Source organism: Carassius gibelio, chromosome A19, assembly GCF_023724105.1.
Source record: "Carassius gibelio isolate Cgi1373 ecotype wild population from Czech Republic chromosome A19, carGib1.2-hapl.c, whole genome shotgun sequence".
In the NCBI taxonomy this organism is placed as follows: Eukaryota; Metazoa; Chordata; class Actinopteri; order Cypriniformes; family Cyprinidae; genus Carassius; species Carassius gibelio.
In genome coordinates this window covers 9703076-9716373 of record NC_068389.1, presented here as the reverse complement: position 1 = coordinate 9716373, position 13298 = coordinate 9703076, and the positions used below count along the sequence as shown (strand labels likewise).

The following is a 13298-nucleotide window of genomic DNA, read 5'->3' as shown; positions in this document are numbered from 1 at the left end:
TTTTGTTGGTCTGTTGGTTGTTATTCCAACAGTATGTGTACCCCAATGGAAACTGAAGCATGTTCCAGTCGAGCTAAAGAGGTAAATATTACAGTTTTACTTAATATAAATCTATATTTTGACTTAAAACGGTAATTTGATAATACCCCAAAAATGAAAATTCCTGCATTATCATTGTTCCAAACCTGCATGACTTTCTTTCTTCATAAGAAAACAAAATAATATATTATAAAGAACCTTGGATACCCCTCCCCCCCCCAAAAAAAAAAAAAAACCTTTCTCAAAATTTCTTAATGTTCCACATATACAGTCACTTTGTGGACCTAATCTTACATATTTCATAAACCTTTTTTTTTTTTTTTTTTGCAACCAATATACTGCAGAAGTCTACAGATGGTCTTTTCATACTGTGCAAAATGTAAAACTGTAAAAAAAAAAAAAGTCCACTCACAGGTGATATAAATATTGATGTAAGTATAGATAAAACATAATAGAAAAAAACAAATCTGGGATAAGTTATATACAGTATACAGTGTGTGTGTGTGTGTGTGTGTGTGTGTGTGTGTATACAAGTGCTGGTCACATAACTAGAATATCATCAAAAGGTTGATATATTTCACATGTTTATTTATTTTAATTGTGATGTTTATAACTGACAACTAAGGAAAATTCCAAATTCAGTATCTCAGAAAATTAGAATATCGTGAAAAGGTTCAATATTGAAGACACCTGGTGCCACACTCTAATCAGCTAATTAACTCAAAACACCTGCAAAGCCTTTATATGGTCTCTCAGTCTAGTTCTGTAGGCTACACAATCATGAGGAAGAATGCTGAATTGACAGTTGTCCAAAAGACAACCATTGACACCTTGCACAAGGAGGGCAAGACACAAAAGGTCAATGCAAAAGAGGCTGGCTGTTCACAGAGCTCTGTGTCCAAGCACATTAATAGAGAGGCGAAGGGAAGGAAAAGATGTGGTAGAAAAAAAAAGTGTACAAGCAATAGGGATAACCGCACCCTGGAGAGGATTGTGAAACAAACCCCATTAAAATATGTGGGGGAGATTCACAAAGAGTGGCCTGCAGCTGGAGTCAGCGCTTCAAGAACCACTACACATAAACGTATACAAGACAGGGGTTTTAGCTGTCGCATTTATTATGTCACCCCACTCTTGAACGACAGACAGCATCAGAAGTGTCACGCTTCAAAAAGGACTGGGCTGCTGCTGAGTGGTCCAAATTTATGCTCTCTGATGAAAGTTGGATATCAGGGTCCCAGAGTCTTGAGGAAGAGAGAAGAGGCACACAATCCACGTTGCTTGAGGTCCAGTGTAAAGTTTCCACAGTCAGTGATGGTTTGCGGTGCCATGTCATCTGCTGGTGTTTGTCCACTGTGTTTTCTGAGGTCTAAGGTTAACGCAGCTGTATACCAGGAAGTTTTAGAGCACTTCATGCTTCCTGCTGCTGACCAACTTTATGGAGATGCAGATTTCTTTTTCCAACAGGACTACCAGTACCTGGTTTAAACAGTTTATTAGGAACAATCAAAGCTGACTTTCAAACTAATTTTCTTGCATCATTACTCCAGTCACACAATCCTTCAGAAATACTTTTAACAATCTTATTTTCTACACAAAAAACATTTATTGTTATTATTATTATTATTATTATTAATGTTGAAAAGAGCTGAGAATATTTTTCAGGTTTTTTAGGGGAAATAAATTGAATGAACAGCATTGTTTGTTACATTTGTTACAGTTATCTTTATTTGTTACATTTAAATTATTTACATCAAGCTTTTGAATGTTATAGTTTTGTATTTTGTTATTGAAACTTCATAATATTTCACCTGATTATACATTTAGTCAAATTATAGTTTGGAAAAAGTCTTTGGAAAAAGTCTAACTAGTAAAATGTTTACACGTTGTGTGAAAACTAGAAAATACAAAAAGACAATCGTGTACATCAGTGGTTCCCAACCTTTTTCAGCTCGCGGCCCACACAACCACACTTATATTCGAGATGTGCTGCTATGGTGGAAACAGCACGAGACCCTGCTACCGCGACTGTCAAGGCTGGCTCGCTCTGTGTTTAGTGTCCCGCCAGCAGCAGCAGAAAAAAGAATGGACATGTTCTGTGGTGCATTTTTGAGGTAAGATAACCTGAAAGTTTGTTTTTAATTAATTTAATTTGTTTAGATTCATTTCTCATTTCGTTTGCGAGCGCTGTTGCGAGCCTGCCTCAGTATTTGATTTTTTATTTTTTATTTTACTCACTGTGGTTTAATAAACAAACATTTATTAAACTAACTGTCTGTGTGACATTTTCTTGAAGTGTTTTATATCTATGGATTTTATTGTAGCCAAGTAAAGTATTAGCGTTAATTTGAGAGGCTTAATTGATTAAATATGTTTTAGGCTACTTGCTGTCGGCTCGGCTGTTTAACGTTAATCGTCATTTTTTAAAAAAATGCTTCAAACATTTTTCTAAACTAACTTGATAAAGAAATGAAAAGAAACATAACACAAAACTGACCCCTTTTTTAATTGCTGCAAATAGGACAGGCTTCCGCTGTGTAATAAAATAAATAAATAAAGACACGGGCTCGGGCTCGGGCCGGACTCGGGCTGATAATTCTGATGAGCTGTCGGACACGGGTCGGGCTAGGGCCTGAGCGTCTCGGGCCAGGGCCGGGCTCGGGCCTAGATTTGAGGCCCGTGCAGGGCTATAACTCTCTCTATGCTCATGTGTTAGATATTAATTATTTTCGCACGTTTTTATTTCTAGCCTTTTACTGCGTGCAGTGTGAACGCTCTGGGCCTGGTTCCCCAATAACGCTCACTCTTAGCGCGCTAAGAAGACCTTGAAAGATATATCTTACCAAAGTTGTTTATGTTCCTAAGTGTGTTCCCCGAAGTGTCCCTTAGGAAGCTTCTTAGCACGCTGCCTCTTACGTCTGACGCTACAAGAGCGCTGTCCAAACTGAGGGTGCTGAATTAGTTGGCATCGATTGCTCAGGAATCGATTTTCTACTTCACGTGAAGGTGCATTACAGCGTTAAGAAAGACAACACCTTCTATGCAAATGAAACATTCCTCAAATTATTACAGTAACATTTATTTTTAACAAAGTTTAAGTTATCAGTAAAATATAGACTATAAATTAAATTAACGACTTATAAAAATTATGAAATACACTATTATATTAATGGTAAGGTACTTTACAATCAGAATTGATTGGCAAGCAGCTGCAGTAACGTCTGTTTAATGCGGTATTAATTGCAAATGGTTTATGTTTTCAATAAAAAGCAACCTATCTACAATGAACAGAGAGAGAGAGAAAGTTAGATACAAAATATGCTGGGGAAGCAACGTAAAAAAGGGCACCAAGACACTCGTCAGAGGAACTTGAAGTTTTGCTGGACCTTGCCACCAGGTCAGAGATCACACCCCTATGGTCCACTATAACCTGCACGTTTATGGCCGCGTATCCCTTTCACGATAAGTAGCCTACGCCTGATCAATCACTGATGGATTGGCGATAGGGATGAGTGATGCACCTCCACACCGAGGTCTTGATTAGGCCGTAGCCCTCTCCCACCACCTTGATGAAAAAAAAAAAAAAACAGCGCTGCAAGCAGCTGGACTTCAGGGCTTAAAGCAAAATTCCCCCGCATTACCCTGGTCCAGCAGCTCCACAACGAGTTGTCTTGGGAGGCAAATTTTTTTTATATATAGCCACGTCAGGCAAAATGTCAAAAGGGCTTAAGTTTTGCCGAATAAAAAAACTGACATGGACTAAATGGCTCCGCGTCCGGCTCTGTCTTTGATTCAATACAAGGACACATTGGATCGCTGCCATAGTTGGTCGCTTACTGGACACCACCATGCTTACCCATTTATAGATCTTAGCCATTTTGTCACGGTAGGAAATCCAGTGTTTCCTCCGTGTCATGTTTTGTGGTTGTTTTTGTACTTACGTTGTCTCCATGTGCTCGTTTAGTTGATTGTCATCACCTGGGTGTTGATTGTCTCGCTCCAGCTGATCTTCATCACACCTCAGCTACTTATACTCACCTCGCTCTCTCTCTGTTGTCAGATCCTCTCTCATGTTTCCGTGTCCTAGTTGGATTACCGTCTTCCGTGTTTGTGTGCTGGATTGGGTTCGTGTTGTCGTCCTCGTGTCAGTGTTCCGGTCTGTTCCTGGTTTCATCCATTGACCTCCTTCACCTGCACCATCGACTTCACCATCCAGCTCTTCTCACGCCACCGTAGACCTTCCTTGCCATTGCCAACATTCTGGACTCTCTTTCTAATAAACATCATCTGATTGCCTGCAATTGCTTCCTCCTCTTTTACCTGTCGTTACACATTTAGAGCCAAATTGTTTGCCAGATTTTAATTATCAAAAGTGATTGCCAATTCACTTTAATTACATTACGAAAAAGCCTAGGCTAATTACCACCATATTAGTTCTGATGCACATAAAGTCAACTTCATAAATTGGCCTGTATCCATTGCGAACATATTTTATTATTAGTCTTAAAATATCAATAACATAAAATCATTGTTGTCATAGCATAGTTTGACTTGTACTGCGCTGTGCTGATTTCTAAAGACTGCTGTACAGTAGCGTCTCGAGATCAAACAACACTAAGTAAGGTCCAGAACAACCTTATGAAAGTGTGACTTACAGAAGATATACTTAGCGTTTTTTTGTTGGGAATCGTGCCATAAGGATAAGAGAGAGGTTAAAGGGGGGGTGAAATGCTATTTCATGCATACTGAGTTTTTTACACTTTTAAAGAGTTGGATTCCCATGCTAAACATGGACAAAGTTTCAAAAATTAAGTTGTACGTTTGAAGGAGTATTTCTGTTCCAAAAATACTCCTTCCGGTTTGTCACAAGTTTCGGAAAGTTTTTTTCGAGTATGGCTCTGTGTGACGTTAGATGGAGCGGAATTTCCTTATATGGGTGCTAAGGGCGCGTCTGCCGGAAGAGCGCGCGCTCCCGTATAGCAGAGCAGAGAGAGGCTGTGCACAGACAATCACTCATGTCACAAAAGGAGTGTGTTTTTGGTTGCCAGGGCAAGACAACCCTGCACAGATTACCAAAAGAGAAACAGCATTAAGGGACCAGTGGATGGAGTTTATTTTTACAGAGCATCAACGAAGTTGTGCAAGTGTTTTTGTTTCTTCCCTGCATTTCGAAGATGCTTGTTTTACAAACAAGGCCCAGGTTGACGCTGGATTTGCACATCGTTTATTTCTTAAGGATAATGCAATCCCAACGAAAAAGGGTCACGATCGTGTGTTGGAACCGCAGGCGGTGAGTAAAACTGCTTCAAATATCTCTGTGTTATTAACTTAGCTATTGGCGTGTAAGCACATCAAGTAAACAACATGCGATGTTGTCATCAAACTGCACTTTCCACATGTACAGCTTAAAAAAAAAAAAAAAAAGATGACAAAGTGGAACTTAGTCATTTTCCAAAACCGCTAAGCAAATATATACAGTTTCAGTACATACCACATAGAGAAGCCTTTGCTGATGCTGCTCTTGTTAAATTTCAGCCTCTGGATCTGTGTCACAGCTTCCAGACGCGCTCAACACAAAATCCTACTGGCGCTCGTGATTCTTTAGCTCCGCCCACACGTCACGCCTCTAGGCGCTCGTGTTTTTCCGGGAAAAATCGGTACAGACTATCTTTCTCTTATGAATATAATAAAACTAAAGACTTTTTGGAGTTATGAAGGATGCAGTACTACTCGATAGGTACTCAAGATTAACAGGATATTGAGTGAAAACGAGCATTTCACCCCCCCTTTAAGGAATAGGTTAAGAACTACTTAGCAATAAGAACGTTTTGGGGAACCGGGCCCTGATCTGTTAACATGGGCTCGGAAAAAAAGATGCATTACAGACAGAGTGTGAACCTGGAGTTAGGCATATGGCCAGTCTGTTCTGTTCTCGCACTAGAGGCGCTGGATTCTGATTGGATTGGATAGCATACTGCAGGAGGTCAGGGCCGTGGAAAATTCTGCCATTAAGCTATTCAGCGAGCTCGAATAGTGGAAGCATAGTAACAGTTTAATATTTCTTTTTTGTTATTTAATTATATATATATATATGAAATGATGTTATGTTATGACTTAGACATTTTTACATATATTAACAATATTATTTCTTTTAATAGTAATTGGCGGCCCACCTGTAATACCACCGCGACCCACTAGGGGGCCGCGGACCACAGGTTGAAAACCACTGGTGTACATACATGCATTTCACATATTATTATAGCCCAGTTTGTGCTGCTTACAGTAAGATTAGACTTTACCCATTTAGATCCTCTGTCTTGTTTCCACGTCCCATTGGGCATTGCACCAGAGGTGTTCTCCACAGCCTGTATTTGCAGGTGTATGTACGGACGGCTCTGGAGTTGTTACACCAGGTTTCGGTTTGTGTGTGTGTCACCACACGTTGGATTATTTTTAGATTTTTAGTTGTACCTAATAAACTGCTGCACAAATTATCTGCGTTTGAGTTCTCTCTCTTCACGTTCCTGACAGAATCTACTGACCAATGGACTCAGCAGAGGAGATGAATGTTCTCCAAATCCTCAGGCAGCAGAGACCGTTGCTTCCCGTCATGCAGAACCTCATCTTAATCCACCTGCTCCATATTCCGGTGAGCCCAAACCTTGCCGTTCATTTCTGTCACAATGTTCGCTGACTTTTTCACTCCAACCCTCTTGTTTTCCCACAGAGCGATCTTAGGTGGCATTCACCATCACCATTTAATCGGACAAGCGAGGGAATAGGGAACGGCCATGTGGGACAATGAACATCAGTGTTGCAGCAGGACGGAGGCGGTGTGCCTGTGGGATCACTTTCTTTATGGGTTGGCAGACTTCATCAAGGATGAGATATATTCTCTCAAACTGCCTCCCAGCCACAATGGTTTAGTCGACCTCGCCATATGTGTTGACAACCGGATAGCTCTCCAGTTGCGGCATCGGAGGGTCATGGTCTCTCGCGAGCTCTTCTCCGACCTGGTCACTGGAGCGGCGGGTGACGCTACTTCTCAGCGTCCCATCATGCCTGGGGAGAAGCCCATGCAAATCGGGAGAGCCCAGTTGACGATCACCAAGAGGTGCCATCGCCTCACTCACAGACTGTGTCTTTACTGTGGGGGGGGGGGGGGGGGGGGGGGCAAGGTATGTGCCGGCCTCGTGTCCAGTGAAGGGGCAGCATTTTTCATCCAAGGAGGGTGTACAGTGAGCGTCACTAATACATTGCTGCCCTCTGGTGGTCGTTCCATCCTCCAGGCTTCATTACAATTTAATAAAACTATTCATCAGGTGTCAGCTTTAATTGATTCTGGAGCAGAGGGTGATTTTATGGACAATGAGCTGGCTGCCTGATTAGGTGTTCCATCAGTTCCACTGGCCGAGCCCATTTCAGCCAGGACTCTGTGTGGCACCCATCTCACTAGAATTACAAACTCCACCAGGTTTAATACTTTCACCCTCTCAGGTAATCATGCGGAGGAGATTCGTTCTCTCCTCATTCATTCTCCCTCCGCTCCATTAGTATTAGGACACACATGGTTGGTCAAACATAACCCACACATTGACTGGACTCTTAATTCTGTTCTAGCATGGAGCTCTTGTTGTTTATCTCAATGTTTGGGTCCTGTATTTTCTCCTGTTATGTCTTGTTCTGTGATACAGGAGGAGCTGGTGAGCCTGGCGAATGTACTGGAGGCTTACCATGACTTTCTCTTCCTCCGCACTGCTCGTACGACTGTGCAATAGATCTGTTGCCTGGCACTTCTCCACCTAGGGGGCGCCTTTACTCTCTTTCTGGGCCTGACAGGGAGGCCATGGAGAAGTACATCAATGATTCTCAGGCAGCTGGCATCATTCGGCCATCTTCCTCTCCGGCTGGGGCGGGGTTCTTCTTCGTGGGGAAGAATGATGGATCGCTCCATCCCTGTATAGATTAGGCCTGAATGACATAAGGGTCAAGAATCGTTATCCTTTGCCATTGATGTCATCAGCTTTCGAGCTCTTGCAGGGGGCAACCATCTTTACGAAGTTGGACCTTCACAATCACCTAGTTCGGATTAGGGAGGGGGAACTTCCAGAATCGTTTATTCGCCAAGGTGGAGAAGTGCGAATTTCACCCATGGTCGGTTCCATTCCTGGGATTTATTCTTTACCCCGACGGAGTCCGAATGGATCCTGCTAAGGTAAAAGCAGTTGCTGACTGGCCCACCGCAGATAGTCAAAGAGCGGTCCAGCGATTTCTGACGGTTCATTCAGAATTTTATCCAGGTCGCCCTCCCTCTGACGGATCTCACCTCCACTCGAAGACATTTCTGTTGATTGCCGCAGGCTCAGGCTGCATTCTCTAATTTAAAGAGTTGCTTTGTTTTGGCTCCCATTCTTGCTACTCCCGATCCGTCTCATCAGTTCGTTGTGGAGGTGGATGAATCAGAGGTGGGAGGGGGTTCAATTTTGCCTCAGAGGTCACCTTCGGATGACAGAGTACATCCCTGTGCATTTTTTCTCATCGTTTATCCCCCTTGGAACGGAATTACTACATCAGGAATAGGGAATTACTGGCTGTTAAGTTGGTGCTGGAGGAGTGGCGTCACTGGTTAGAGGGCGCTGAGATCCCTTTTATAGTTTGGACCGATCATAAGAACTTAGAATATATCTGCACCGCTAAACGACTTAATTTCCGACAGGTTCGCTGGGCACTATTCTTCGGTCAGTTAAATTTTATCATGTCCAACCATCCGGGATCCAAGAACGGTAAGCCTGATGCACTTTCATGGATCTTTGAGGCTGAACCAAGATCCATCCTCCCAGTGACCATGCTGCCTCTCGATCGGGTGGTAGCGATGGTCACCCGAGGAGTGGAGTCCAGAGTCCGCTAAGCTCTTCGCAACGTCACAGTTCCCACGGGGTGCCCTGAGAGCCTGTTGTTTATGCCAGAAACGGTCAGAACTAACGTAGAAAGAGTCTTGCATTGTGTGGCGTCTGCAGAACCGTCATCTTGGAGTTCCAGGTTAACTTTGGTGGAGTATGCACATAACTCCCTCCTGGTCTCGTCTACGGCTTTATCTCCCTTCCAGTGCTGTTTAGGCTACCAGCCACCCTTATTCCCCTCCCAAGAATCTGACGCCGTTGTTCCATCCGCGCACTCATTTATTCAGAGATGCTTCCATACATGGAGGGTCACCAGAGAATCCCTCACTTGGACTGGTGACTGGAATAAGGCGTCAGCGGATCGTCACTGTGCTAAGCCCCCACTTTACGTGTGCGGTCAGAAGGTATGGATGTCCTTCAAGGACATTCTTCTGAAACTCCCCTCACGTAATCTGGGACCAAAATTTATTGGACCATCTTACATCTCTAAGGTGCTCCGTCCGGTGTCGGCTCAATTTAAACCCCCCCTCAGTTTAAGAATATCCACCCGGTGTTTCATGTCTCTAAGATAAAGCCCATCATTTGCTCCCTCCTTCAGCCCCAGACATCTTGCCCTCTGCCTCCTAGACTTATCGAGGGGTCTCCGGCTTATACTGTACGGCAGCTCCTTGATGTGAGACAGAGGGGTAAAAGGTTATCAATACCTGGTAGACTGGGAGGGCTATGGTCCGGAGGATAGATGTTGGATTCCAGCTCGTGACATTCTGGATTGCACTCTCATTGATTCCATCAGCGTCATGGTGAGTCCTACCGGAGTGAAGATGGCTGTGAACAACAGATTCTGTGAAGTAAATCTATGCATCCACAGTACAATTAGTGTATCTAAACTAATATTTGACAGTAGAGACAAACAAGAAAATATTAGCTGCCAACTGTCAAAGTTAGGATTAGTTCTGTTAAACAAAGCTCTTAGTTAATTTTGAGTCTGTCGGAAATGCTACTAAATTGCAAGATTACAGCATGACATGGCAATATTCAAGGACTAGAAAAGGAAGGAAGCACTGACGTGTCAAAAAGTCACCAGTTCGAGCTCGACAGATAAAAGAGACAGAGATACACCCTATAAAACTCCAAGGACCATAAAAAAAGCAGAGGAAGGCCATGGACTTGCCATCACGGAGTAGTGTCACCGAGGTGGGTTAAACACTACAATGCTTGTTTGGACATAGGTCCAGTACTTTTACTTGTTTGCAAATCTACTAAATTTAAAATCAGCATTTGTGTTCTGTCAGTTTTTTTGTTTGGGCTTCAGTTGACAAATACCAGAATATTTTCCACAACAGAGCGAATAGCATCCCGTCTCTCCATGTTTGCTGTCATTTTAGATTTCCCTAACCTAAACTACAATCTTAAATTTGGTGCTTCGTGTCTACATCATGGCTCTCAGCCCACCCTCTGTTCATTGATTGGATGGCTGGTGCGGCCTCGGAAATAAACTGGGAGCTGGTTTGCTATATCAGACTGAGTACAGAAGCAAACGGAAATTGAGCGGAAGTACGAAGTCTGATGTGGTCAGGCGAGATCGGTGCTGGTCACGGAGGAAAAACATCAACTTCGAAATGTGGATCACCGGATCGGCTTTCACTGTGGACTAGGCAGAGTCCAGCTCTGGGTCATCACAAGTTGCCATAACCTCCGGCCGCTGCTTCATCGAATTCGCCAGCCGTTCCTTGTTATAGCCACTGGCTGCTGCTCACTCAAGCCGGGGGCCGTTCCTCACTCAAGCCTCTTGCTATTTGTGTAGAGAAGCACTTGTTTTTTTATAATTTCTTTATAAAAAATGCAGACATGGTTTTGTGTTTCCGTGGCACGATATGCAATGGAATGTGTAAAAAGACAGTATAAGTCCTTATAATCATTAATTATGTTCCCACTGGATGCCAGTGGCGAACATAATTTTTAGGTGAAAATGATGACGATTTAATGTTAATAAAATTCACAATTCATTTCAGTTAATGTCTCAGAATGTATATATTTTAGTTTGTAATTTCACAGTTACCAACACCATTATGTGAAAGCGCCGTTGAGAAAAGGAACATCACAGAGGAGGCTAATGTTCCTTCTGGTATATCAACCCATCATTGTAGAAACATTAATTACATGCTATTATTTTGAATGTCTCCCGTTTTTTTTTTTTTTACCAAGTAACAGTTACTTATGATAAGTAGCTATATTGAATATTTGATCGCTAACAGATTTTGAAAGCTGTCATGCAAACAGTATATATAAAAATTTAAATTACAGGGAGCTAGAACTATAGGCTACAGCAGTGGGCCTTATTAAATAGCACAACAGGCAGCTCTCTTTTAACACAGACTTTTAAGAAGGGGTGGATGTTTGTTTCAAGTGATAGGACAGTTAAGTGAATTTATATGATCTTGCTGTATGTGTGTCGTTTTCTTTTCGTTTTCTGACTAAAAGCCACCAAAAAGCAATTTTAAAGTGGTTAAGCAAATAATAATAATAACAATCGGCAGGGATCTCCAGACCAATACAATTAGTATGCCGCCTCTATTTTAAAACCCACGAGCCACCACTGCTGAATGCAACAACTGCCTCGTTTGTAATGGGTTTTACTGTTTTTGTCCTGTCATGCCATTGTTCTGACCGGGACAAGCCATAACAGTATATGTAGAGGGACGTTACATTTCTGTCAGACGCTTGAAACATTTAGCCAATCATAATGCACTGGATAGCTGGCCAATCAAAGCACACCTAGCTTTTAAGAGTGACGAGCCTTGCAAAAATCTACACGTTTCAGAAGGCGAGGCATAGAAGAACAATAATGTACATAATGTGGAAAATGTCTGGAAATAATGTGGAAAATAATATGTTTTTTGAACACATTTCATTACACCAAATACACCAAATAATGTTCTTTTAAGCAACATCATATGACCGCTTTAATTACATAAATGTCCAAACAGGACAATCACCTCTGACGCAAACAGTGGATGAAATCATTTTCTGTACCAACTGTTAACTGTATTATGAGCCTAATGGAATGATTCCTGTCTGTGGATAAGTAAATGTCAGCTCACCACAGCTGTTAGTTAATGCCAATGAATGTAAATCAGCCTTCTCTACGAGTCTGTGTGAGAACTCATTATAATGTAGTTCCTTAGAGTGAAAAAAAAATAAATAAAAATAAAAAAAAAAAGCCCCGGAGTTGTATCAAACACAACACGTCTCTATTCAGATTGAAGGCAGATGACAGTTTTGTTGTATCAGTTTTTCGATTTCATAGCTTACAACATTTATGTAATCAAAATTAGCTTTTTAAAGCACCACACATACACATTTCTACCAGATTCCATCAGTGACATTAAATGCTCCAAAAATATGTTCAAAAGGATTCAGATAGCTGACAGAAATATGCGGGACATGATCTCGTTCCAGCCTAATTAAACATTTAGAAAGTAAATTTTCAGGCGCAGTAGGGGTGACGGTTGGCAGTGAGCCACATGAAGACATGAAGCCATGCGACAGCACCCCCAGAACTGTCACATTTCGGCATATTTCAAATATCCAATCACATTTCTTTGTGACTCTGAGCCAAACACAGCACTGTCAGATCCTATCTAAAAAGGAGAAACACAGCTGCAGCTGGCTGCTAATCACACATCAACAAAGACCTGTACAAATATGTTTTTTCACAGTGAATATGCCTATGCATTATACTAATATACTCTTCCAGGTTCAGGAAACAGTCCTCCATAAAATGCTCTGAACACATCTGAATATTTGGATTGAACTGTCCTGGAACTTTTGGAATCTTATCTATGCACGGACAGCTTGTAACACTCTAAAAAGAAAGGAAAACTTAAAATTACAACATGTGAACCCTTAAAAAACCTAAAAATCCATAAAACCTAAACTGTTGCTATCATAGCTTTTATTATAAAGTTCTGTCAACCACAGCTGCTTTTATTGATTTATTTGTTTTTTATGGGCATGTCCATCAAACTCACTTTAAATGCTTCCTTGGCCACATTGTCATCAGCATCTCCGCGTGCCCATGGTTTGGCAGGGTGGCTCTGCATACTGTATCCAAACAGATCAATGAAGAAGAAGGCGTACTCCTCCTGAGGAAGACCCAACCTCAAGAACTCCACCATCAGCTTGCGAAACGTCTGCCACTTGCAGCAGACATACACCACTGCAAACACAAGATAGGGAAACTCAATTATCTGCCTTAAGGATACTTGTTAAAAAAAAAAGTTAAAGACTTAATGAGAATTCAGACCCGCTTATTAAAACAATGGAATGTGTTTGTGTGGCAAATGAGCTTTGGTTAGT

The 13298-nt window shown here is 41.9% G+C and overlaps 1 protein-coding gene across 1 annotated transcript in view; it reads right to left on the bottom strand.

Annotated features, from left to right (window-relative positions):
• Positions 1–13298, bottom strand: part of LOC127935413 (atrial natriuretic peptide receptor 1) — a 108413-nt gene that overhangs the window by 68359 nt on the left and 26756 nt on the right. The window contains exon 3 of the mRNA XM_052533245.1: positions 12971–13158. Coding sequence (XP_052389205.1) covers positions 12971–13158 — 188 coding nt within the window. The remainder of the gene's footprint in view (positions 1–12970; positions 13159–13298) is intronic.